The 26,967-nt window shown below is 44.2% G+C and overlaps 1 protein-coding gene across 7 annotated transcripts in view; it reads left to right on the top strand.

Moving 5' to 3' along the window:
* RUNX1T1 (RUNX1 partner transcriptional co-repressor 1) overlaps positions 1-26,967 on the top strand; it is a 123,552-nt gene that overhangs the window by 34,814 nt on the left and 61,771 nt on the right. Inside the window, exon 1 of one of the 7 annotated variants that reach the window (XM_068165880.1) lies at positions 1,486-1,577. The exons of 5 other annotated variants lie outside the window; for them this stretch is intronic. In XM_068165880.1, the coding sequence (XP_068021981.1) occupies positions 1,571-1,577 (7 nt within the window). In that variant the 5' untranslated portion in view covers positions 1,486-1,570. Of the gene's footprint in view, positions 1-1,485; positions 1,578-7,335; positions 7,388-26,967 lie in introns of those variants that run through there. One more of the 7 variants, XM_068165881.1, reaches the window with a different exon arrangement.

Below are 26,967 nucleotides of genomic sequence, written 5' to 3'. Positions count from 1 at the left end.
TCCTTTTCCTAAATAGATCTTTATCAGGCTCTGTGGCAGCTAGAGGAAGGAAGAGGAAGGCCTGCAAGCAGAGTTGTTTGTGCGTAATAGAGGCAGAAGATGGCACAGCACAAAACCAGGGGGATGCATAAATAAGTACAAAAGGATGAGTCTTACGCTGACAGGAATGCAGCTTCTGAGGGTCTGGCTGAGAATCGCTGCCTTTCTATATGGCTTTAAACGTATGCTGCAGAGGCAAAGTCAGAACCCGGACCTGGGTGCTAATTACTGGAGAAATGGTCGTTAGGAAAGGGAGAAGCTTTTGCAAGTGCTAAATGGGAGGAGAGTTTTTCAAAAAAGGGAGATCTTTTCCCTCGTGCCTGGAATTTTGTGGAAGGCTGTGCGAGCCACAGAAGGCATGCGAGTCAGGCGTATGTTTCTCCTAAGAGGCAAAGATGTTTTACAAAGGACTAAAGAGGGACTGCTGAGAAGAAAATAGCCAGCTTTAGATAAAGCACTATAACAAAGACTTGTAGTTTTATGTATCATGGTGTCCATTAAAGCTTAATAGGGAAGAGTGCATTGAACCTAGCCAGGCATACGTTATTCATGTGAAGGATAAACATTTAAGGGGTGTGCAAAACCAGAAATGGGGAGGACATGATTGTTTGGCTTTTGAAAACGGTTTACAGGGAAGATTCTGTTTTCATCCCCCATGGATCACCACGCAAGGTAAAGGAGAGTAAGCTGTGCAAATGTTTGGAACATATCAATGCAGGAATCCCAGGGGGTTAAAAGCACTATAGTAAAATAAAAGTGGTCTGCTTTCTAAGTGTGTTCTATTTTACACATACTACTGAGAATCTGAGAAAGGGAATGATTTTGATACTCTTCACTATAGTAAAACAGAATAATAATGACAAAAGTGTAGGGAGGGGATGAAGGGGGGGGGGGAGGAGGGGGATGGACACACACACTCTCTCATACATCCTTGTGTGTGTTTGGAATTTCCAGCTAAATAAACAGATGTAGTCCTATGGAGTGCAAAATTGTGGCTGTTAAAATAAAGAATTAATTTGTTTGCACTTTGGGAGGAGAGCTGATCTGAAGCAATGCTTTTTTCTCTGTAAGTGTCGTCAGCAGAAGAAAGGGTTAACTTTTAAAGAAAAAAATGAATAATTCAGTGTTTGGCTTATCACTCTGCATTTTACTTTCTATTCTTTGGTCATCTGGAATTTGGTGTGAAAGGTAGAGTAAAAGGAGTCAGCTGAGGGGAGCCGGGGTTGTGATAATTTGCACACACATCCCTGTCATTGTTCTGCCTGAAGAGACAGGGCTGGGTTCAAGGCCACATGTGCTCCTGTCATCATTCACATTTCTGCTCCAAGTGCAATACAGAGTGTCAGCTCTCCATCTGTCTTTGCCTGGCAAACGCACGCGCCCAGCATCCTGCCTCCAGCTACGCTGCCACAGCCAGTTCTGATGGCCCTCCTCGCTTCTCTCTGTTCATTCCAGAACAGGAGGCACTGAGCCCTAAATAAGCTTGCTTTTAGGAGAGAGCCATTTACAGTGTGGTATATTTTATCCAAGGATGCCTGGTGAGTTGAAATTATTGCAGCTCTTTCGGTTTTAAATGAGGAAATGCTAATTGTTTGGGTTTTTGCTTTTTTGTTTTAATACAGTATTTTTTTCCCTTCCTCTTTTAATGCAGAGGGTGATTTGCAAGCTGATACAGGGATGGAGCGATCGTGGATGCTAATTCTGTTGTGTATATGTTTGGGGGAGGGGAATTTGTGCAAGGGAGCTGCCAGAGATGATACTTGCAGCAGGACTGGATGTTTCACTGAAAAGGGATAGAAATAGCAGAAAGTCAGCGGCTTTGTGGGTGCGGGTCCCTGCCTGCACAGGGGATCGCTTGTGGCAAAGAGAATACGGCTTCGGGCTGGCTTTGGTGACTGTCAGCTGTGCCTTGAATCTGCAAACATTTGATCGGTGGAGATCATTCACAGCCTTCGCCCATCAGCTGAAATGATCTTCTCTGAAAAGCTGTTTATGTTAGAGAAGTGAAGGAGATTGAGAAAACAAATTCTTCCAGCATTGTCCGAAACCACAGGTCCTTAACTGTCAGCAGGCGCAGATCGCTGAAAATAGGTTGGTTCAGAACAAAACAATTAAAAGAAATAAATAATCTGCTGAATTGGAGGAATTGCTGCAGAGCTGGAAATTTTAATAGGTTGGTTTCCTCAGGAAAATATTATCCTTGGATCTTAGGCTCGCCGGTCTAATTGATAATTCTTCTTGCCAATGAAAACGGTGCTTCTATGCAGGCTGATTTGTCCGAGGGGTTTTGTGAGGTGCTTGACCACTACTACCAAGTGGGTTGAATTTGGTGTGTTTCGTATGGTTGTTGGTTTGTTTGTTGTTGTTTGTTTGTTTGTTTGTTTGTTCCCCCCTCCCCCTCATTGGTAAGGACTGAAGAAAGCCATGTGCCTGATTATAGCAGCCTGTCTCTGGATAAAAAAAGACAGGGTTAGAGATCCTACAGCTGGCTGGGTCTTGCGGATTATTTGGTTAGGACAGGCAGAAGAGGCTACGCTTGATCACAGAGAGTCTGTGCATCTCGCAGATGGTGTTTTGAAACAGTATCTGCCAGTTTGCTGCAGCCACAGTTGCATGTAGGTATTGCCAGTTGTTGGAAGAATGTTTTCCTTTTAGGATTTTGATACAGGGTCATCCTCCACTGCTGGTATGTTCGCTGATCCTCTGGTCGTCACAAGAAAGTGGGCTCTGTTTGCTCGCCGCACCAAGCTAAGAGGATTTATATGGTTGAAATATGGGGAAATTAATTTGCATAGGTAACAACCCAGGACTGTGAAAGGTCAATTTAACCCTTGAAACGTCAAATTTGATTTGCATGCCTTACACATTCCTGGGAATGTGGTCTTCATTAGGTATATCCTGGTGATTCATGAATTTGGGGAACTCTGCATTCTGCATCATTTGAATCCACCGACGTTTTCCTTGTGTTTGCATGAAACTTGTCTTGTCGAGCAGTTTGCTGCTTCTTTGTTTTACTGAGCCATTTAAACGTGGCAAAATGACCCAATCCAACTGGTTTTGATCCCTGTGTGCATTATTTGGGGCTATTGGCAAAGAGTGTCAGAATGCCTGGAGTGGAGGTTTTTGCAAACCTCTTCAGCCCTTGGCGTTGAAATGACTTAATCTACCTGCTGGTTAAAATTTCATGCATCTTTAATCAAGATGGCATATGCTGCTCAGAAATATGTGTTCCCTTATCAATAGTTGTTAAGCTTTACCATTAAATAAATCTTTAATTTCTAGCATTCTCTTGAAGCAGTAGCAAGCAAGAAGTGTGTTTTAATGTCAACTCGGAGTGTTAGAAAACCTTGCACTTGGATACAGAGAATACACTAACAGCTGTGACTGGGAGCATGTGCCAGAATGGAGATACTTGAACAGATCTGACACTTGGCTATTTTTGACACCCATCTGCACTTTTTTACTCTCCTCTAGGATGAACTGCCTCTCAATCTGTTCACAGCATATTTTAGCCCTTTTAATATTGTGGTGCTGGGTTTTTTCAAATGGGCATTATTAGCCATCTGGGGCAGATTTCGTGTTTTAAAAGTAAGCACATTATGTACAGGAGATTAAAAGACTGTGTATTTTTATGTAATCTGATATTATGTCAGTGCCTTTTGTGTATGTGTGAAGTCCTGATTTCAGAAGCATCCCTTTAGTGATTCTGACATCTGAGGTCCTTCTTTTAGGGAGAGAACAGGAAGCAATAAAGACGGGTTCTGGTTTATGTGTAGCGATAACACTTTTATGCAAACTGAATTTGCCCTTCAAAGACAAACTGCTGGTGCCATTATAATTGTGACTGGCTGCTCACCTCCTCGCTCCCCTGGCAGGGCAGAGCCACAGCAGCAGGGCTTGCTAATGAAATGCTGTAAAAGCCATTCAGGACTCTGCTAAGGCTCTGCCGCAACTCTGAGAAAAGTCTCTAGGAAGATAATCCCCTTAACGTGCAGCTTGCAGTAACCAAGTTAACCATTTTGGCATTTTATGTGGTGAACTCTAGGAAGTGCTTATCTGTAAATAATTGATGCTGGGGGAGCAGTGTTCAGATCTACTCCAATATACACCAGTTGGTCTGATTACTGTGAATGTGGTTTGGGACTTTTTTTGGGGGGGGGAGGGGAAGCTTTTTGGTTTTTTTGTTTTTGGTTTGGTTTTTCCTTTTCAGAACTGTTTATTCCAGGCTTTATTTATGAAACATTACAAATCTATCAGTCGTTTTATAGTACTTTCAAAGAACAGATGTTGGCCTACAAAATGCTTTATTATTGCCCATGGCAGTGTTCAGCGTGGTTTCCTTAAAAGGACAATCAGTGATCACAGTCATTGTAGCCCAGAAATAATGCTGCTCTTTCAGAAGATGGCCTGGTATTAGGTCAGACCACCCTTTCTTTACTTCTGCTCTCCAGATGTGGCTGCAACTTCTTTCCCTCCCTCCCCCCCCCCCTTTTTTTTTTTTAAAGTTCATGTTTCAAAAAAAAAAAGAAAAGAAAAGAAAAAAGTTTGTTTTCAGAATCTGGTTTTACTTAAGATATCTCCATCCTGGAGTGCATTTCATAAATTGTCCACATATTTTTCTTAGCAGAGAACTTAACTGGCTGTAATTTTTAACACATGGCCACATCATGTGATATTTTCAAAACATTTGCACATAGCTGGAGGAAGGTCCCAGCAGAAAAGATCCATCAGCTCACAGCCAGCCTGCTCCTTCACAGCATATCTGCATTTTCCATTTAGCACAGCTATATATTATTAGCTTACATTTTGGGTAGTAAAACAGTGCATTGCTGATTGTAAAACATGGACTTTATTATCTGCTGAAAATTGATATGGCATTTATAGCCACCGTGTACTAGGCTGGCTTTCTGGTTTTAACATTAGTGCTTGCAAGTGATGATTTGTTTAAGGAACAGAAACAAAATTGCCATGGACGTAGCTGTTAGTGTCCTAGTAACTGTAGGTTTGGATTATCCACCTGTTTTTTAAATACATGGCTCTAAATGCTGTTACACAGCAAAAGTCTCCTGACAGTCCATTAAACCACTTGTTCTGGTTTCAGTTGCAGTTGCTATGCTGTTACATTGGGACAATTCTGTGTCTTGCAAAGTAAGATTCCTGCCAAACAGGAAAAACGTGTCTGGAAATACATAAGTCTGAGTGTTAACCTTGCATCATTAGTCCAATCATCCTATATAATGACTTTATCTTCTTCAGGATTCAGATAGGAGTGAAAAGGTCTTTCCCTAAGAGGAGGATGGGTCACTGGATTCTTCAGACACGTATCATAGGGCTTGGGATGTGATGACTTGCTTTGCAAAGTATGAACATTTCTGCTTCTCTCAGGTAGTTATAAATTCTGAAGTCTATGATGTTGCTGCTCTTGTTTGCAACCTATGGGGCAGTGAACTGCATTGTGCTACATGTACATGGAAACTAACTAATACACCATGGGATGCAGATCACGCTGCAGAGAGAGCTTTTTTATATCTATATCTCTATATCTATCTAAGCAGGGTCCCTATATCTATCTATCTATCTAAGCAGGGTCCCTATCTCTTTCAATCTAAGCAGGGTCCCTATCTCTGTCTATCTGTCTGTCTTTCTCTCTCTCTGTCTGTCTAAGCAGGGTATCTATGTCTCTAAGCAGGGTCCCAAGCACTCCTGTCCTGTGAATGAAGATTTAGTGTTTTTCAACTCAGACCCTTATCTGGAGAGAAACAAACAAATCAGTTCTTCAGAGCTTCTGCTTCACAGACTCACAGATTGCATTGGGTTGGAAGGGACCCTCAAAGGTCATCTTGTCCAACCCCCCTGCAGTCAGCAGGGACACCTCCAACTATGTCAGGCAGTCCAGGGCCACATCCATTCTGATCTTGAATGTCTACAGGGATAAGGCCTCAAACACATTCCTGGGCAACCTATTTCAGTATTTCCCCACTGTCATTGTGCAGAACTTCCTCCTGATGTCCAACCTAAATCTGCCCTGCTCCTGTTCAAAGCTTCCGTGGTGTGCGTAGAGTGTTTAGCATGGGTCACAGCTTGGTTTGAAGATTTTGGACTCCACACTCATGTATTTAAGGCATGATCATCACACCTTGCAATACAATGCAACCTGTGTAGGTAAGATTTAAATCAAAACAAAGACATAAATACCAATTCAGGGTAAAAACAAATGCAAAAATGACGTGATGTGCCAGTTGGCAAAGTCCAAATAGAGAAGTAGAGCAGAAGAGCTGATACCTGGTTCTTTTCAGTACCTGCTGGGGTACCTGTATCAGCTTTCTGGTTTGCTGCATTCTTTTTCCTTCCAAGTGCTTGGGTGTAGGATAACTCTACACAAGTCAGCCAAAGCCTGATCTCTCACTACCAGGTCACAGACTAAAACTGAGTGCACAAGACAACTTCTGCCCTTGAAGCAGTAGCTGGCTTCCAAATACAGAACTGCATCCTCAACTCTCCCCTCATTCCAGATGCATCACCTGTTACAGCTTTAGAGTTTTCAGACGTGTCAGGCTGCACCTGTGCATGCCAAGATCTGTCTCAGTATGGACAGAGCTAAACAGGCCAGTGCTGAGTTCACACCTATGTGTCTGTGGAAGTGAAGCTTTTCTGTGTCTGAGGTGGGGTCTGGTGGATCATTCTGAGGGAGCAAAATGTGAATTCAGAAGTGTTGTTCTCCTCACAAGGGTAGGCTTACGTTTTCTTCCCAGAAGTGTGTGTGCTGTCCAGCATAGCACAGAGCCAACGAGGCTGTTGCAAGTAGAGACTAACTGGGAAATCCATAGGGGAGAGCAGTGCTTGGGATTTGGCTGCTGCACAGACACAGCCCAGCCATATTGGCCCACTGGGCAAGGCTGATGCCATCCAGCATCTTGCTGTGCTAAGTCCACATTCACACAGTTCCTCTGTGAAGCTGGTGAAGCCCTTGGCATTCTATACCATTCTGTCTGTATTCACTGGCTCAGCTCTCCAGGAGCTCAGCTGTCTCTTCACCACCTTGCATTCTGTGATGTACATGTGTTCTTTCTGCCTCTTGTATGCAGCAGTCACTAGACCAAGAGCAGGACCAGTGCAGGAGCCACTTCATCTTTGTTGATGTTGATCTCAGGCCTTGGTGCCTCCTGAAATGTTTGGGTTTTTTTTTTTTTTTGCTCAGTTCTCAGGCAGGACAAGAGTGGAGATTCTGCCATCTGGAATAAGCTGCTGCTGCTGGGCAATAGCCTTCCCCAAGGGAAATACATTGCAGACCTGAGCTGGAGCTCAGCCGCAAGACAGAGGATTTGAATTCATGTCCTTCGCTTCCAGAGTAAGACTTCTACTCTAAAGACTTGAATAAACTGAAAGTTGACCTCTTCTATCTCACCCAGATGCATCTTACACAAACCAGTTCTACTTGCCAGTCTTCTAACTGTAAGGATATGGACATCTTTTCTGGAGGAGGAAGTAGTGCTGTGCATTCTATGTTACTGAGCCTCTTGAAAGGCAGAAGTAAAGCATCCTATCTCCAGTATTTCCCTGCTGGTGAGCTGTAGGCAGTTGCTGATTAAATATAACTAACTTTATATCATCTTTTCTGTCATGAGCTGCCTACAGGGTGTAGAGAAGATGGATGGATGGAGCCAAACTCTTTTTGGAGGGGGATAGTGATAGGATGAGAGGCAAGAGACACAAGTAATGGACCAAGTAGATGCCAGGAAAAAAAAAATCTTCACCCTTAAGTGGTCAAACACTGAAACAGGTTGTACAGAGAGGTAGTAATATTGCCTTTATACCTTATAGGACACCCCCTGGCAACTTGATCTAACTGCACATGCATTGAGGCAGCAGAGCATGGACTATCTGATCTCCTGATGTCACTTCAGTCTGCATGATGACATGATCTCTTTGTTTTACTGACTCTGTTAGCTGGGGTGGATACTCAGTCTGAAGTGCTTCAGCCCTGTGTGCTGTATGGGAGGTGAGGGCAGGACATGGCCCTGGACTTTTGTGTTTCAGAAGGAAATTTCAGCAGTGCTGAGCTTCTGGGCACCTAAAGTCACTTCTTCATTCATCAGAAACCATTACTTGATCTGTAACTTGCAGAATGAACTTTGTCTTTACATGCTGGTGGAAGAGCTGAGTTGTCAGGCTCAGTGTTGGCTGAATGGGCTGCAGTTCCTTCCCATGGTAACTCATGGAGCCCTGCTTGCACATATTGAAGATGAATTTATTTACCTTTGCTGTTGGGGCTTTTATATTCCCCCCCCCCCCCCGCCCCCAGTAATTTCTTCTTTACTGCCAGTTGTAGGCAGATCATGGAGAAACAGCCATGTTGTGAACACTAATTGCAGAAGAGCTTGAGACAAGAAGTTACTGGAGACCTTGGGATTTGAGAAGGAGATGCTTCAGCTGAGTTTTCACAGACCTCTTGGTTTTGTCCCTGTACTGCAGCACACCATCTGGTGGCATTGTTTTTGTGGCTGGTTGAAGGATGCAGTGTCAAAAGAGACTGAGCTGGTCCAGCTTCTAAGTGTCTTCTGCCTAAATTACTATGGCACAAAGCTACAGCCTTACTTGAGCTTTTCCATGGTGTTGCATAATGGGTTGTGCGTTTTTTTTCCTCTTACTCTTGGGATCTGACAATCTTGTGACATTTCCATGAGGACTAACTGCCTGGTAGGACCCACACATCTGAATTAATTTAGGTTAATCCAGCTAGCTATTTTGGTATTAATGGGAATGGATGTTCTGGAACAGTGCCTGCAACTCAGCCATGCTTTTAAGCGGGCAGAAAGTGTAAAGGCAAAGGTGGCAGGAAATCTTTCTGAAGTTTAAGAGGAAATGCCATCAGCAGTGGACACAGTTATTAGGAGTACTGCTCATATGGTTCTCATTCATTATGGACATCCCTTTGGAAGCAGACTGTAGCAAGCTCTGATGCATTTCTGCATATTGGCAATACTGAGCTGATGAAGACCAAAAGAAATGTGAAAACAGAAGAACAAAAGGAATCTTTATTGATCACCTTTTGGAGGAAAGGCTGAGGAGTAAGGAAGAGAAATGTATCTTGGTAACCCTTCAAGCATACTGCAAGTTCATGCACATCTGGTATAGGGTCAGGCCTGTATCATTCTTAGTTAAAACAAGTGGTTTGCTGTTATGAATTGAGATTTGTGGAAGAGGAATTTGCATATTTAGCTGCTGCATTGTTTGAAATGATGATTCAAGAAGCAGGAATATGTTTCACTTTTCAAAATCACAGTCACAGAATGGTAAGAGTTGGAAAGGACTTCTGGAGATCATCTAGTCCACCTCTCCTTCCAGAGCAGGCAATTCCACTGCCCCTTCCACCTTATTATTATGTCTTTTTCCCTTCTAGGGGTTAATGCACTATTCTGTCTTCTCTAAGTCATTCAGAAATCATCTCTGAAATTTAACTTGGTACCCTTTCTTGCCTAGTGCTTTATTGGGATTTTCTTTATGTGCTTATAGATTGACTTCTTCCAAGTCTTGGCAGCCCTCCCCTGCATCTTCATGGCAGGTTCTTGTAGTTTACGCTTTCTCTCTGATTCTTCTACTGATGCTGATTTCACTGTCTTATTGTGCTCCTGTTTCAAAACCACATCCTGCTAAAGGAGTAATCTCCTTGTTTAGTGTTAGAAGGCCTTTCCTTTTCCTTCTTTCAGATCTCTCTTTAATAAGTGTTTGTGAGTCATGCAAAGCCCCATGACTCAAGTAGTCTTCCTGCCACAAGATTACAGTTTGGAAATGTGTGCACTCGCATTGTATGAAAATACAGCCACAATTTGATTCTTGCTCCTAAACTCTGCATTCCAAATATATTCTGGTGGCCCTTTGAAGCCAGGGACACAGCCTTGAATGTTCATTGTAGCTGTTCTGTAATCCAAGACTTTCCTATATGTGGCTTCCCATTATCGTTCCTTGAATTTTAAGAGAATGTGGGGTTTGGAAAGGATTTTGCACCCTGCAGGGCACCAGCCACATCATTCGTGGCTGGCAAATACAAATTAACATTTATTGTTTTAATTTTATTTTTCCAGTCCATTTCACTACATAATTGTTGATTGCACAATTATATCTGCTAGCTTTGCACGCACTCATGTGTATTCCACTTAGGAGAAAGTTTGCCAGCCAAAGTTTAGAAGAGGTCATTTTCAGTCGGCAGCATCACTGTTGCTTCCAGTTCCTTTTCTTCTGACTTTAAAAGCTATAAACACTACAATGTGCAAAAATAATCTTCAATAAAAAACAAGGATGGTCTAAACTTGTTCTCTTGAGAAGGAATCGGATTGTCTTGGCTTTGGAAGTACACACCAGAAATGACTGAGTGAACCACAGGGGCTTGGAGAGTTACTAACATAACAATGAAAGCTGAAAGATGCTCTTTAAAGAGACTTTCACAGAGTGTTAGGGGTTGGAAGGGACCTCAAAAGGTCATCCAGTCCAACCCCCCTGACAGAGCAGGACCATCTAGAGCAGGTCACACAGGAACACATCCAGGTGGGTTTTGAATGTCCCCAGTGCGGGAGACTCAGTACCTCTGGGCAGCCTGCTCCAGGGCTCCGTCACCCTCACGTGAAAACATTTTTCCTTGTATTCATGTGGAACCTCTGCTCCAGCTTGCACCCCTTGTACTGTCACTGGACATCACTGGCTCCATGCTCCTGACACTGCCCTGCACATTTTTATAAACATGAATGAGGTCACCCCCCAGGCTCCTCTGCTCCAGGCTGAAGAGATCCAGCTCCTTCAGCCTTTCCTCAGCAGGGAGATGTTCCACTTTGGTTGGGTTTGTTAAAGGGTATAATTGGGTAGCCAGTGTGGGCAGATGGCATGGCACTGTCAGGGAACAGCTTTGAAAGTCTTTGTTTTTCCTCAGAAACTGGTGCACAACAGTTTGCCATTCTTTGATCTTGGGTGTTTTCAGTTTTCATTTCTCCACTGGCAGAGGGAGGACAGTAAGAAAACTCAGTTTCTAGAATTCAGATGGTCCACAATAGTTGAGTTCATCCTTCCATGGCACTGTAGTGTCTCTTTGCTCTTGGGTCCTGAAAGAGAGCTTCTGTGAATCTTGCCCATCTTAGAGCTTGAAAGCAGTTTGCATTGTTTCATTGAGGTCAGTATTTGATTATTTTACAATGAAAGGAGATTGCCACTCGACTGCCTTGCATCTTCAGGAAGAAAAGCAAAATCATTTGCAGTTTCTAAAGGGGACATGCAGTACATGCTTTACTTCTTTGAATTCCTCATAGTTAGTATGAGCACCTTATTGTCCCCTTGCAAACAGAGAAGTGAGAGAGTGGCCTCTCTGGGAGTGTCTCTGTGTTAAAATTTAAAAGTATTTGGAAGAGTAGTCATTTTGTTAATTTGCTTACATCTCTCTTGTTAAATCAAATCTGTGTTTGAGTTTTCTATATTTAATCAGCAAGACTGCTGTACAGGGGATGAATCTATGCATGAAACTTTCATTGAGAGCATGGTATGAAAGCAGAGGCTTGGGAGTGTGTAGAGCAAGTTCTCTGCCATTTGAGGGAGAGCTGGGGTTACAACCTCTCTTTGTCCTCTTCAGACTCCTTTGCATAGACAAACCACATCTTGGGATAAATGTTGGATTTGCCTAGTTCCTCCTCAGCTGACCATCTGGGCTTGTTCTTTTGACATGCCAGATAGCAAAGTAGTAATTTCCAGTTCCTTTAATTTTAAGGAAGGAAAACAGTGATATTTAATCTCTGGAGACTAGCAAAACCGGAATCCTTTAGTTTATGCTGCCTGAAAGCTTTTGCTTCAAAGTGATCTCTGTAAAAGCTCTAAAGATGCTACCTGCATTTCAGGTATCAACCTGCATCCCTCCACAGAGTCACACAGAGCCCACTTTCCTTAGTTAACTTTTAAACTCTCTCAGAGAGAGCTTTATGGATGCTGCTGAAGGAATACAGACAATCATCGTGCCTTGATTTCGTCCTAAGTCCTCTTTATGACATTTTGATGGAATTACTCTAAGAGCAGTGTCATGAAGCAAATCTGATTGCATGGCTTTGTCTGGGGCATTGGTTCAAGACAATCTTGAAAGAATGAGTGCCTTGTTACTGAGCCACCAGGAATGCTCCACAGTTTTGTCACAAATGGTTTTCTTTTTGGAGCCCATAAGGGTTTTTGCTGTCTTGCCACACTAGATATAAACTAGATGCCTTGATGAATTACCCAATGGGGATTCTGCTGCAGAAATGGATGCTTGCTGAATCAAAATCAAAGCCCCCCCCCCCCCCCCCCCCCCCCCCTTTTTTTTTTTTATCTCTCATGGTCATTACAGTAAAGCTGCTGGGGTCTAAGTATTTCTGCTTACAAGGCTGGGATATGTTGCACATTGTTTCATACAATGGCTGAGTTTGGGAAGGCTTTTTGCCACAAAACAATATGATGCTGCAGATGTTCTGATACTGTTCTTTAAAATAGTTGACTGTGGATCTGATGGTGAAAGATGATCAGCAGCTAGCATATATCATCATCATCTGATCCAAACAGGTTCCCTTGGGAGCCTCCTGTACTGTTTCAGTGTGTTGTAATTAAACTGAGAGCTGTTAAGGTGTCAGAAATTATTTTATAATGCAGGATAATGGACTTAAATAGACTTATTTGCACAATGCAAATCATAATCTAGCAAATTACCCTGAAAGGCCATATATTTAGAAACAAAACAGGCCCCCCAATATTCAGTGGGAAGAGAAAAAAGGGAAAAAAAAAAAAAAGGAAGTGATTTCTCACTCAGTCCCTGAGACATCCTTGCATTATCATAGAATCATAGAATCAACAAGGTTGGAAAAGACCTCAGACATCATCCAGTCTAACCTATCACCCAATACCTCATGACTAACTAAACCATGGCTCCAAGTGCCACATCCAATCCTTTTTTGAACACCTCCAGGGATGGTGACTCCACCACCTCCCTGGGCAGCACATCCCAATGGCTAACAACTCTCTCAGTGAAGAACTTTCTCCTCACCTCCAGCCTAAACCTCCCCTGGTGCAGCTTGAGACTGTGTCCTCTTGTTCTGGTGCTGGCTGCCTGGGAGAAGAGACCAACCTGGCTACAACCTCCCTTCAGGTAGTTGTAGAGAGCAAGAAGGTCTCCCCTGAGCCTCCTCTCCTCCAGGCTAAGCAACCCCAGCTCCCTCAGCCTCTCCTCACAGGGCTGTGCTCCAGACCCCTCACCAGTTTTGTTGCCCTTCTCTGGACACGTTCAAGTGTCTCCATGTCCTTCTTAAACTGAGGGGCCCAGAACTGGACACAGGACTCAAGGTGTGGCCTAACCAGTGCTGAGCACAGGGCAGAATGACTTCCCTGCTCCTGCTGGCCACACTGTTCCTGAGGCAGGCCAGCATTAGAGTCTATTGGGATGCCAGAATAATGCCGGAGTAACAGTTGTAAAGTGCTATGTTTGAAAGAAATTTTAGTTAGGATTAGATGAGCAGGGGAAAATCCCTGTCAACCAGACCTTTAATACCTGGAAAAAGCCTTATACATGCAACAGCTCACTGATGGCACTAGCTGTTGTGAGGCTTGGAGCAGTGTGAATTCCCAGCAAAGTTGCTATGAGTTGTGAATCCTCAGCATCTTGCAGAATTAGGCAGTGTTTATGAGAAGGCTAATGTTGTTAGGAAAATAATAGATTTACATGCACAGTGAGAGCTGTTTGTAAATCAGCATGTGGTTTCTAAAATATCAGAAATTAGCAAAATGTTTACTGATGTGATTTCTTTCTGCAAAACAAACGTGTTTAAAAATACATTGAAAACTTCAAATATGAAAGGCCGATTTGCTTCACTCATCTCAGGTGTTTCTTACTCCAGCTTTGAACACACAGAGTGTTAATTTTCAGTCTTCAGGACCATATTTTATGTTTTGAGTGGCACAGTAGAGGGGGGAAAACAATTTTCTTGCAAACTCTGTATTTCAATAGGAGGCATATTTCTGTCAACAGACAGGAAAAAATTGTGGTTTAGTTTTGTCTGTGTCTATCCATACTTCCATACAGAACCACAGAACTGGTAGGGTTGGAAGGGACCTCAAGGATCAGCCAGTTCCAACCCCCCTGTCATGGCCAGGGACACCTCACACTCCAGCAGGTTGCTCACAGCCACATCCAGCCTGGCTGCAAAAACCTCCAGGCAGGAGGCTTCCACCACCTCCCTGGGCAGCCTGTGCCAGGCTTTCACCACCCTCATGTGAGGTGAAGAATTTCTTCCTAACATCCAATCTGAATCTACCCATTTCTAATTTTGTTCCATCCCCCCCAGTCCTATCATTCCCTGACACCCTCACAAGTCCCTCCCCAGCTTTCCTGTAGCCCCTTTCGGATACTGGAAGGCCACAATTAGGTCTCCTGGGAGCCTTCTCCAGACTGAACAGCCCCAACTCTCTCAGCTCCTCATAGCAGAGAAGCTCCAGGCCTCTGATCATCTTTGTGGACTTTCTTTGGACACCTTACAGCACCTCCAGAACTTTCTTGTAATAGAGGCTCCAGAACTGGACACAGCTCCAGCTGTGGTCTCAGCAGAGTGGAGCAGAGGGGGAGAATCACCTCCCTGGCCCTGCTGGCTATGCTTCCCTTGCTGCAGCCCAGGCTCGGGTTGGCTTTCTGGGCTGCAAGTGCTCACTGCTGGCTCCTGTTGAGCTTCTCATCCACCAACACCCCCAAGGCATTTTCTTTAGGGCTGCTCTCCAGCCAGTCCCTGCCCAGCCTATATGGATGCTTGGGATTGCTCCAAACCAGATACTAGATTACATTTCTCATCAGTCATATCAAACCTGCTTGGGATTGAAGTAATTTGTGATGCAAAGCAGTATCAAAATGCTACACTCCTTTAGAATGATACATCCAGGTCCTAGCAATTCTTTACTCATAAAAGACAAAAGACTGTCATGTCTCCAGTAAGGGGGGGAGTGGGCGTGGGGAAATTCATAAATCCAGAGTCCTCCAAACTAATTTGCCTGTGTGCCATTTCCATAGCCTGATGTAAAGTTGAATGAAGGTTTCCAGTGTGCTGAAAAATAAAGGAATTCAGTTCAAACATCTTTAGTGCAGTTTCCTCTGTGCTATTTGGTTATAAAAAAACAATCTTACCCTTGGTTGCTCTGTGTTCCCCCCCAGTCCTTCCCTGACCAGTGGTACTGAGGGGGAAATTTGTGCCATGCTATTTATACATAATTTAAAACAATTGTGCTAGCTTTAAACCCGAAGTCTTCCTTCATCCATCATTTATCTCATGATGTTATCTTTTGTACTCGGTACCCTTCAGTAAGCACAGCCTGACGTGTCTTGTGGCCTTCACCTTCTGTGATAAAAGAGATTGAAAAGATCCTTGGCACCACCTGGTGAAGATGAGGCAACCCTGGAGAACTCTGCTCCAGGAGCAGGTGACTGATGCTGAGAAATGTGCCAGTCTAGGGACACAGCTGAAGGGTTGTAGTAGGGGGTAGGGGAGGGGAAGGGAAGGAAAAAAAAAAAGAGCAGGAACATTAATACATCTTCCTGAGGTTTGATGGGACATATACTGCCTACTGTTCCATCTGGTGCTTATGATAGCATGGCATATTAGCATGCTGCAAGTTCATAATGTATTCAGGGCGAGAAAACACCACTTGCATACCAATTGAGGCGTCCTCTTTCTGGGAGCTGCCTCTGAATTTCAATGATGTTTATGCCTCCTAAGCTGTGACTGCACGGGGCATTTCCGCTCCTAGAGGAATAACAGCAGAGAGAGACTTGGGCTCCTGTGGCTTTTCTTTCCCCCTCTCTTTTTATTTTTCTCCTTTTCAAATTTATTTTCTATTTTATTTTATTTTTTTTCAGTTCCTCCTTTCTCCTTTCTATTTATTATACTCAGGGAAGCCTAAAAGATGGGTTGAGGTTTTGGCCTAGCTAATTACATAACTTCTGTTAATATTACATTAACTTCTTTTTAAGGTTGTGGGCTATTGTCTTTCTGCTTATCTCTAAGTGCTTAAATGTCCTCTTTATGACACGCTGATGGAATTACTCTAAAAGCAGTGTCGTGAAGCAGTTTAAAATCCGGCGTGCTGCAGTTCTGCTTTGTGTTCAGCTCTCCTCTATTGCTAAATTAAAGAACAAACAATGCTCTGAATTCCACATTTCACGGTAAATTATTTGGGCTCTGTGTCTTCAAAGAGTTGATTTTAACTTTAAGTGTGCTGCCATACTTGGGTAAGTATCTGGAGTTGAGCAGGTGTGTGTGCCTTTGCAGGGGTGAGCTCCCTTTATTGATCCTTTGCAGGAAATGTACTGATCCGTTCAGATTATTCCTCCCTGTCCTGTCCCCTTTGAAACTCTGCTGAGATTAACACTTTACTGGAGGCAATCTCAAAACTGCACTGTAGAAACTCAGCTGCACGTTTTGTTTCTGAACCTGTCAAAGCTTGTGATCCTTTTATGGCTCAGTGTTGTGAATCACTCTGCAGCCCTCCTTCCAGTGGGTTTTGAAAGTGTGAAATTTACACCCAGGGGAGGGTATTTGATGTGGGATTTTCAAGTGTCTGGAGGAATACATGAGTGCTAGTCACACTTGCCTTTGTTGGTGACTGTGCTTCTGAACTGCTTTGTGTGTTTTGAAGGTCCTATCCCCCCAAAAAAAGGAGAGTAAACTTGCTGCTTGGAGAGGGAAGGGAATGAAAACAGTATTTCTAGTACAGAACTGCTTAATGAATGCATTTGGTGTCTAGTCCTCTACCTGCACAGCTGGACTCTTGCTTCTACTCGGAGCTGACTGTGATTTGAGGCTTTAGCTTAATCTTTAATGCATATGACTGTCATGCTAATAGAACTTTAATAAAAATGTCCTAGGTAACACTTTGAACTCCTTCACTCTAATTTAGTATTAATCCAGCAGCAGTGCTGATCCATTCTTTCAACTACATCCAGGGTGACTTTGGTAAATAAATATTTTCAGGCAATCATTTAGCCACTCTTGCCTTGATAAGAAATGAAAAATGCATTAGTCATCTTCACCAAGAATAAATTGACTTCTTTTGGTTCGCTATCTTGAGTATCTGTTGTCCAATTCCTTGTTTATTGATAGTGCATTTAGGCCTAGGTATTAATGTCTTGGCTTAAATGCTTATTGTTATTTTTTTTCCCCTTAATATATTCAGGAAGGCTAATGGAACTGAATAGAAATGTGGAGGAGGTAGTGTGGGTAATTCAAGCAAGTTTAGTCAGCACTTACAAGATTCTTGAAATGTTTCTGATGTCCTACAGAACTGTTAACATCTGCACAGCTTGTGAGAAGAGCCACATTTATTACATCTGTACACTAGCTAGAATGCAAAAGGAAAGGGGGAAGGTGGGGGGAAGCCGGAGTTAAGAATGAAGCAGCTGGCTTTCGCTTCGGAGATTTGTAATTTTGCTTTCATTACAGACCGACAGTAAACTCTGCTTGGGACTCTCTTGCATCAGCTTCTTTGAGATGACAGGGTGAAGGCTGGGGAGTTCAGCTAACAGTAGATACAGCCCAGCAAAATACACACAGCTTTTAGATAAATAATCCCATGTGAAGTTTAGCGTTTTGGGGAGCTGTTCCGGAATGACGTAAGATGATGCAGAGCATGTGTTTAAAAGCTGCACTTGTGAGGGTAAAGGGAAAAAGCTAGGTTGTTTTAAATAATAAGCATATGAAACAGGAGAAGTGGGGAGATAATAAATGAGAGGGCTGCTGCCTCTCTGCAGAACCAACAAGGTCATGCAGTTCCTCATAGACTCATAGAATGGCTTAAGTTGAAAGGGACCTCAGAGATCATCTGCTCAAGCCCCCTGCCATGGGCAGGGATGCCACCCAACTAGACTCAGCTGCCCAAGGCCTCATCCAACCTGGCCTTGAACACCTCCATGCAGGAGGCATCCACAACCTCCCTGGGCAACCTGTTCCAGAATCTTGCCACTCTCATACTGGAAAACTTTTTCCTAAGATCCAGTCTAACCCTGCTTTCCTTCAGCTTAAAACCATCCCCCTTGTCCTATTGCTGGACCCCCTTATGAAAAGTCCCTATGCAGCCTTTAGGTATCCCTTCAGGTATTGGAAGGCAGCTCTAAGGTCCTCCTGGAGCCTTCTCTTCTCTAGGCTGAACAGCCCCAGCTTCCCCAGCCTATCCTCATAGCAGAGGTGTTCCAGCCTTTGGATCGGAGCCTTTGGGGTCGGAGTGGCTGGAGAGCTCCCAAACAGAGAGGGACCTGGGTGTGCTGATCGACAGCCACCTGAATATGAGCCAGCAGTGTGCCCAGGTGGCCAGGAGGGCCAATAGCATCCTGGCCTGCATTAGGAATAGTGTGGCCAGCAGGAGCAGGGAGGTCATAGTGCCCCATACTCTGCTCTGGTTAGGCCACACCTTGAGTACTGTGTCCAGTTCTGGGCCCCTCAGTTTAAGAAGGACATCGAAGACACTTGAGGGTGTCCAGAGAAGGGCAACAAGGCTGGGGAGAGGCCGTGAACACAAGCCCTATGAGGAGAGGCTGAGGGAGCTGGGATTGTTTAGCCTGGAGAAGAGGAAGCTCAGGGGTGACCTCATTGCCCTCTACAACTACCTGAAGGGTGGTTGTAGCCAGGAAGGGGTTGGTCTCTTCTCCCAGGCAACCAGCACCAGAACGAGGGGACACAGTCTCAAGCTGCGCCAGGGGAGGTTCAGACTCGAGGTGAGGAGGAAGTTCTTCACCGAGCGAGTCATTCGTCATTGGAACGGGTTGCCCGGGGAGGTGGTTGAGTCATCGACCCTGGAGGCGTTCAAGGGGAGATTGGATGTGGCACTTGGTGCCATGGTCTAGTCATGGGGTCTGTGTTGATAGGTTGGACTCGATGATCCCCGAGGTCCTTTCCAACCTAAGTGATACTGTGATACTGTGATACTGTGATCACCTTGGTGGCCCTCATCCCTACTGTTGTTAGGATCTGGGGTTGCTGGAGGAAAGGAAGGTGTGTTGAGAGATTCCCAAGATCCCTGTCCTGACTGAAGGGTATAAAGCTACCTCCTTGTGGTTTAATTTTTCTCTCTGTGCTAGAAGAGAAAGTGAGGGAAGAGCAGTGTCAAAATTCCATGTTCTGTTTCCCTCATACACATTTCCAGAATCAGAGATTTTTTTCCCCCCCAAGTTTGGTTCCCCATCACCCTTTTCTTTCTTCACCATTGAGACAAATTTAACCTGGAGTTATGCCAATATTGTAGCTATTTGTTAGTTGTCACAATCTGTGTTCGATTTCAGCTAAGATCAAAGATTTTTATCGTTTGGGTTCCTGGTGTAGCTGTTTGGCGAGGGTGAAAGCTGGCATTTCTTATGTTTCCTTTGGTTACTGTATGTTGGTGTGCTTGCTCTTGCCTTTTTGCCCTGCACATTGTAAGAGGACCTATTCTGGTTTTGCTCAGTAAACTTTACAACGTGCCCAAGCCATTCCACAGTGAGAGTGCCAGGATCTGTTTCTAGATGTCCTACTGTTTCTTAACAGTCTCAGCAGCTCAGGAAGCTGTGCATCGATGCTCCTGTCCTTTATTGCTTTCCTTACATGCTGCTTCTGCATAATTTTATTATATTTTCTACTGCAAAACCTGCTGCATATTCACTTACAGCAAGAGCATGAACAGCTACTCATTAAGAAACAGGGCCAATAAGCTGTCATGATGAAAAGCATCCTCTTAGTTCAAGTACTCTTCAAGAGTTGGTGGAGGTATCTTTATCTACCCACGTTTCTGCTGTTTATACTTTGATCTATAGCAGATGTCCACTCGGATAACCTACTGTGCTTGTTATTAGGTCTCCTTGGAGCCTTCTCTTCTCCAAACTGAACAGCCCCTCAGTCTGTCCTCATAGGGGAGGTGCTCCAACCCTCTAATAATCCTTGTGGCCCTTCTCTGGACACTTTCCAGCACCTCCAGATCCTTCCTTTAACAGGGGCTCCAAAACTGGACACGGTGCTCCAGGTGGGGTCTCACCAGAGCAGAGTAGAGGGGGAGAATCTCCATCCTCGACCTGCTGGCTGTGCTTCTCCTGATACAGCCCAGGCTCTGGTTGGCTTTCTGGGCTACAAGTGCACACTGCTGGCTCATGTTGAGCTTCTCATCCACCAGCACAACCAAGTCCCTCTCCTCAGGGCTGCTCTCAAGACAGTTGCTGCCCAGCCTATATTGGTGCCTGGGATTGCCCCAGTACAGATGCAGGACCTTGCACTTGGTCTGTTGAACCTCATGCGGTTGTCATGGGCTCACCTCTTCAGCTTGTCAAGGTCCCTCTGGATGCATCCCTTCCCTCCAGCTGTCAGCTGCCCCACACAGTTCGGTGTTGTCAGCAAACCTGCTGAGGGTGCACTCAGTGCCACTGTCCATGACACCAACAAAAGTGTTAAACAAGCCTGGTCCCAGTATTGGTGTTACACTCACCATCATTTAATTATAGCATGTGGCATTCTAGGAACTCTGATATATAATTACTGCTTCCTCTTCCTTCCATTCTCCCGACACCACAGCACAGGCAGAAGCAAAGTTTTTAATGCTTCAGTTATGAAAACAACTGCATTTGATCCATCAGTGTTTGCCACCTCCCATCTTCTGAAGCCATCGCTTCAGTTTCTGAAGTTTTATTTCCATTTAGTCTTGCAGAAAACACATTTTGTCCTAATTTTGTGCAGATTGTTGGCATTGAAAAGAATGATGTGGGAAACCACGTAGCTCTGTAATTCAGGGCCCATAATCACCTTTGAAAATGACCTGTTAAGGTTTTAATAGATCATTTGTATGCACAGTTACTGAGGATACTGGCTTTGTTCCCATAATTATGAAAAAGATAATGGATGGGAACTCATTTAGGGACAGTTCCTCTTGTTGACTGTTTAGTATTTCATCCAGGTATTCCTGGTTTTCTTTTTTTCCTTAGATCATGTTGGAATTTGCCTCAAACAGTTGTGTGCAGTTCAGCAGTTTGTTGTAACCATGCAGTTTAAACCCTACCAGACAACCACTGGTGTGTTGTACATCTTCTATTGCAAGTGGAGACCCTAAAGAAACACCTTCACAGGCGAGCTCAGTGCAGTCCCTCTGTGCTTCTCAACTGACTCTGCCATTGGGGTTTAGCTTCCTTAATACATATGTGGTGCCAGATGGATGTTTATGAAGATCAATATGAGCCACCCTAGTAATTTTCCCTTTATTTCTGCCCTGCTTGCCATTTGGTCTCTCTGACTGATCATAGATGTAAAAAAATACATTTTTTTTCCTTTTTTTCTTTCTTTTTCTTTCTTTCTTTCTTTTTTTTTTTTCCCCCCCCCTCCTTTTTCTAATTTGGTTCTCTATGTTTTGGTGAAAATAAAAAACAAGAAAGAAAAGAAATAGTGTTAAATAAGTGTGGTGGGGTATTTTCAACTGCATGCATCACCACGTAGCTGTAGTTACATGAGCATGATCTGGGTTCCTATGAGTGGCTATCATAACAGTGTGTGATTGTTGATCTGCTGGAGGGTAGAGAGGCTCTGCAGAGGGACCTCGACAAGCTGGAAAGATGGGCAGAGTCCAAGGGCATGAGATTGAACACATCCAAGTGCCAGGTTCTGCACATTGGCCACAACAACCCCATGCAGTGCTACAGGCTGGGGTCAGAGTGGCTGAGAGCAGCCAGGCAGAGAGGGACCTGGGGGTACTGGTCAGTGGTAGGCTGAACATGAGCCTGCAGTGTGCCCAGGCAGCCAAGAGGGCCAATGGCATCCTGGCCTGCATCAGGAACAGTGTGGCCAGCAGGAGCAGGGAGGTCATTCTGCCCCTGTACACTGCACTGGTTAGGCCACACCTTGAGTCCTGTGTCCAGTTCTGGGCTTCTCAGTTTAGGAAGGAGGTTGACTTGCTGGAACGAGTCCAGAGAAGGGCAACAAAGTGGTGAGGAGTTCGGAACACAAGCCCTATGAGGAGAGGCTGAGGGAGCTGGGGTTGCTTAGCCTGGAGAGGAGGAGATTCAGGGGTGACCTTATTGCTCTCTACAACTACCTGAAGGGAGGTTGTAGACAGGCATGGAGATCACTTCTGCCAGATGTGGCCAGCAAGGCCGAAGTGTAAGTCAGTGTCCTTCTGAAAGACTGGCATCACTGCAGAGACCAGTGAGGGAGATTGTAGCCAGGTGGGGGTTGGTCTCTTCTCCCAGGCAACCAGCACCAGAACAAGAGGACACAGTCTCAGGCTGTGCCAGGGGAGGTTTAGGTTGGATGTTAGGAAGAAGTTCTACACAGAGAGAGTGATTGCCCATTGGAATGGGCTGCCTGGGGAGGTGGTGGAGTCACCATCACTGGAGGTGTTCAGGAGGAGACTTGATGGGGTGCTTGGTGCCATGGGTTAGCTGTTTGGGTGGGTTGGATTGGTTGATAGGTTGGACACGATGATCTTGAAGGTCTCTTCCATTCCATTCCATTCCATTCCATTCCATTCCATTCCATTCCATTCCATTCCATTCCATTCCATTCCATTTCATTCCTTCTGTCTGATGTACTGCCTACTGCCATTTCACTTTTTGAATGTTTTGTATAGAAATCCATCTCCAAACCAGGATGAAGTAGTGGGGTGGAGGGAAAGGGTGGGGAGAGTGTATCTTAGTGGCAGGGAAAACATCAGGCTTGTTTGGCTGGGGTAGATAGGTGACAGTAGGAGGCACTGGAAATGGTCTTCTATTGCAGCCACTACTGCCTAGTTATTCTTCTGAGGGAGGAATGTTTGTAGTCAAAATTCAGAGGGAGGTATTTATGTTTGGTACTGTAAAACCAGCCCAGTGTGCACTGATGCACACATAAAGCGTCGTAAGCCTTTCTTCCTGTATCGTATGGCTGAGGTTGAGGTTGACTTCTGATGTGGGGAAGAACTTGTCTTAAAGCAGTTCCCTTGGACTTTACCACTGATTTGGAGTTGCCAGCATGTAATGGAAGCTTTTTCCTGCTCCAGAGGATCTGCTCCCTCTAGTGGTCCTCAGCTGCCTGAAACAATTGCCAGCAATGGCGTTCCTGACCTTGTGTCCCACGCGCCAGTGCCACCAGCAAACATTAAAGGTGCATCCTAGGGCCAGCACCACTCTAGGAGAAGAACCTGCCTTGCTGTCCCCTGAACCACCCTTTGCCCCTCCACAGAGTTTCTGTCCTCCTGCTAGATGTTCTTCTTTTCTCAGCTACTCTTAGAATCACAGAATCATTCAGGTTGGAGAAGGCCCCCTGGGATCATCAAGTCCTACCATTAACCCTACTCTGCAAAGCTCAGCCTTAAATCATATCCCCAGGCACTGCATCTAAACGACCATTAAACACATCCAGGGATGTTGACTCAACCACCTCCCTGGGCAGCCTGTTCCAATATCTGACTACTCTTTCTGTAAGAACATTTTTCCTAATGTCCAGTCTAAACCTACTCTGTTGCAGTTTGAGGCCATTCACTCTTGTTCTATTGCTCATTACCTGTGAGAAGAGACCAGCACCATTAATCTTCTGTTCATCCACTTCTCAGTGAAGCTAAATATATATAATATATATAAAATCAGACATAAACCCAAATGTAGGCTGTTTCCACAGTACAGAAAGAGTTAAATCTTTCCATTAGATTCTTTTAATGTACATGAGATTCTTCTGGTGTACAAGAAAACTTACCATATTGCCAAGGGTTAAGTGCATCCACGTTGAACATTCAGAGTTCAAACACATCAGACTTCTTTACTTTGTCAATATTTCTGTTGCACTTGTAGCATTGAGTGGTTTCTCTCTGGTGTCTGACTTCTTGCCCTGTAGTTTCCCCTCCATTTAACACTCCTTGCAGTGTAAATGAAGACTCTCTCCTACAGTTTTCTAAAGCAGAATGTAAAGAAAAAAAACCCCAACCCCCAGTAAGCATTCTTACATCCAAAATCAACTAAGTAAAACTTGATTAAATACGTGTATGAGTGCATGTGCATGCAGGTAGCACACATATATATGCACAGCTATAGAAGTCAGCCCTGCACTGATCCACAAAGGTCAGTGTTGAATTACTGTGTTGGAGCAGTGGCTTTAGCTGGCTTGATGAAAATGAGGTTCTATAAATAACGTTATTTATTTTTTTTATTACTTTTAAAATGTATTTGTGGGGAAACAAAAGCCAGTGCTATTAATCTGAATCTCCTGGGTGTGAAATGAAGCATGTTTTGGACAAGTGGCAAGCATGGCACTGCTATGACACTTTCAGATTGTTTTAATGTTTTGCTCGTGGTTTTTGTGCGGATTCTGTAATTGCCGATTTTCCCCTTCAGTCCAGGCTTCAGCTGGAGGATTGTGTTTGTTTGTTGAGCTCTGGTGTTTCAAATTCAGAACAAAGGGAGCATACTCTGCAAAAAAAAAAGGGAAGTTGTAAGTTTAATTGTGCAAGACTAAGACTGCTGCGATGCTTTAAGGTTTGGAAATGTTGGGTGTAATTGTGTGCCCTGTGAGTGGTCTCATTACTTTACCTACAGCTGTTCTCTGCATCTACAGCTAAGCAGATATTCCTGAGTGTTTCTGGGGTCTGCAAGGCTAACCCAGTTCCTCTTTTCCTGATGAGATCCCCTGATTTCTCTGCCAGTGTGACTTCCTGTGACTGCACTGGCTTCAGAAGGAGAGTTTAATCTGGTATTGCATTTGTCAGTCGGGTTTTACATGACATGTACAAGTTCCTTCCTTTCCCTCTTCTTTTAAATGCTTATATTATTTCATATGAACACTGAGGTATATGCACGTGATGTACCCAGCCAGGCAATTGATAGGAAGTGTGCTTTTGGTTTTGCTAATGGTAGCATTTGTTTCTCTTGTGAGTTTGTTCATCAACAAGTTAGGTTACCTCATCTAAGAAAGTGTTTGAGGTAGAACCATAGAATGGTCTGGGTTGGAAGAGTCATCTAGTCCGACCCCCTCCTGCAATAAGCAGGGACATCCTCAACTAGATCAGGTTGCCCAGACCCCTATCAACCCTTACCTTGAATATCTCCAGGGTTGGGGCCTCAACTACCTCCCTGGGCAACCTTTTCTGGTATTCCTCCACCCTCATGGTGCAGAACGTGTTCCTAACATCCAATCTAAATCTGCTCTAGTTTGAAGCCACTGCCCCTCATCCTGTCACTACAGGCTTTGTAACCAATCTAAATTTCATCTGAAGTTTCTGAGACTCTCTTCCTCCCTCCCACCTCCCCACTGCTGCTGTCAGGTGTGATCCAGTGCCCAAAATAAAAGACAGTTGGTGTGACATGAAGCTTTGAGAAGGAGCTGGCTTGTATAGCTCATAATGAGTATTTTCTCACACTCTGTCTAGACAGTCAGTCATGTAAACACAAGACATCTTTAACAGCATCATCTGATGATGTGAAATGATAGTCTTCCAAAGTATGTGTTTCCACAAATGCTGAGGTACTGATTAGGGTAACAAATTGCAGTACCTGAAGATTCTCAGTCTATTATACTGAGATAGGGAAAAGGCTCTATTTTCAGTTTCAGTACATCTCAGTGGCAGCACCTGAGCGAGGGGTTGGGGAGGGGAAAGATTCTTCCTGCTGTATTTTTCATTGGTGGATGAACACCTGTCCTGACTGGCTGAATAGAAACCAAGGAGTTAGTGTGCGTGATGGCTGAGGATCATCAGCTCTCGTGTACACCAGCCAGGCTGCTGGAACGCTTGCAGTGGCTCTGTTTCCCGTGAGGCAAAGGACCTAGAGCTATGCAGGAATATTTATATCATCCATAGGAGTTAATAAATTTGAGGCTACAACTCTTCTTTGCACTGATTACCTGGGGAGTCTAGTGTGCTAATTTAGCAGTAATTAACAGCCCGCCTCAAACTGGACTGGGTCCTTGCTGGAGGGGGAGTTTGGCTACCAGTGCTTTCTGGCTTATGGGTGAGTCTTGTTCCCCAGGCCCTTGCATCAGACTTTTCATAGTTTGAAATATCACTGGGAAGAATTGGGTTCTTGGGTGGGTAAAATGGCTCAATCTGACAGAGCAGGGAGTTCGGGAGCTCAGTCCACAGGGTGAGGAGCAGTCTTGTCCCAGGCTAGCCGATCGCACTCCACACCTTGGAGGATCCTGACTTGCCCATGACAAATTCCACAGTTTTAAAACAAGCAAAGCAAGATAATATTTCCATTAACTTCTTGTTAGTCTCCATGTCATCTTTTCAGATGTATAACCATGGAAAATATCACCTCCTACACCCATGTTTGATTCTTTTTGGGCCTAAAAGACTTCTGGTGTGCTTTATAAATACAAGCGATGCCTTTTAAACATACGGCCGTAATAACTTCTCTGCTGGCAGAGTCATTTATATCTAAAGTTGCTCTGAATCTAAATAAGTTCGTTTAGATTATTTTATTTGTCTGTATTGGAGACTTTAGCTCTAGTTAAACCTAATGGAACAGTGGCATCAGCACTTTATTAGGACTTCTCTAAAATGGGTACAGCTACGCTTTATGCTTTGTGTAAGCACATTAATAATAAAGGAGTTCTGACTTATTTTGCGTCAGACTTCTAGGTGTAACAAACTGTTGACTGTTAATTTAGGACCGCAGAGACTGGATTAAAATAATAAATATCCCTCTGGAAAGCAAGTTTGAAAATTTTAATTGGTGTTGGGAGTGGAACATCTCCCTTATGAGGAAAGGCTGAGGGAGCTGGGGCTCTTCAGCTCGGAGAAGAGACTGAGAGGTGACCTCATATAAATACGTGAAGGGCAAGTGTTGGGAGGAGGGAGCCAGGCTGTTGGCAGTGATGTTCAGTGATAGGACAAGGGGCAATGAGTGCAAGATGGAGCAGAGGAGGTTCCATGGGAACATAAGGATAAACTTTTTAACTGTGAGGGTGACAGAGCCCTGGAGCAGGC

Source organism: Melanerpes formicivorus, unplaced genomic scaffold, assembly GCF_026170545.1.
Source record: "Melanerpes formicivorus ecotype bairdi unplaced genomic scaffold, bMelFor1.0.p_v2 SCAF_94, whole genome shotgun sequence".
Classification (NCBI taxonomy): Eukaryota; Metazoa; Chordata; class Aves; order Piciformes; family Picidae; genus Melanerpes; species Melanerpes formicivorus.
Note: the sequence above shows the minus strand (reverse complement) of the source record. Positions and strands in the feature narration are given on the sequence as shown.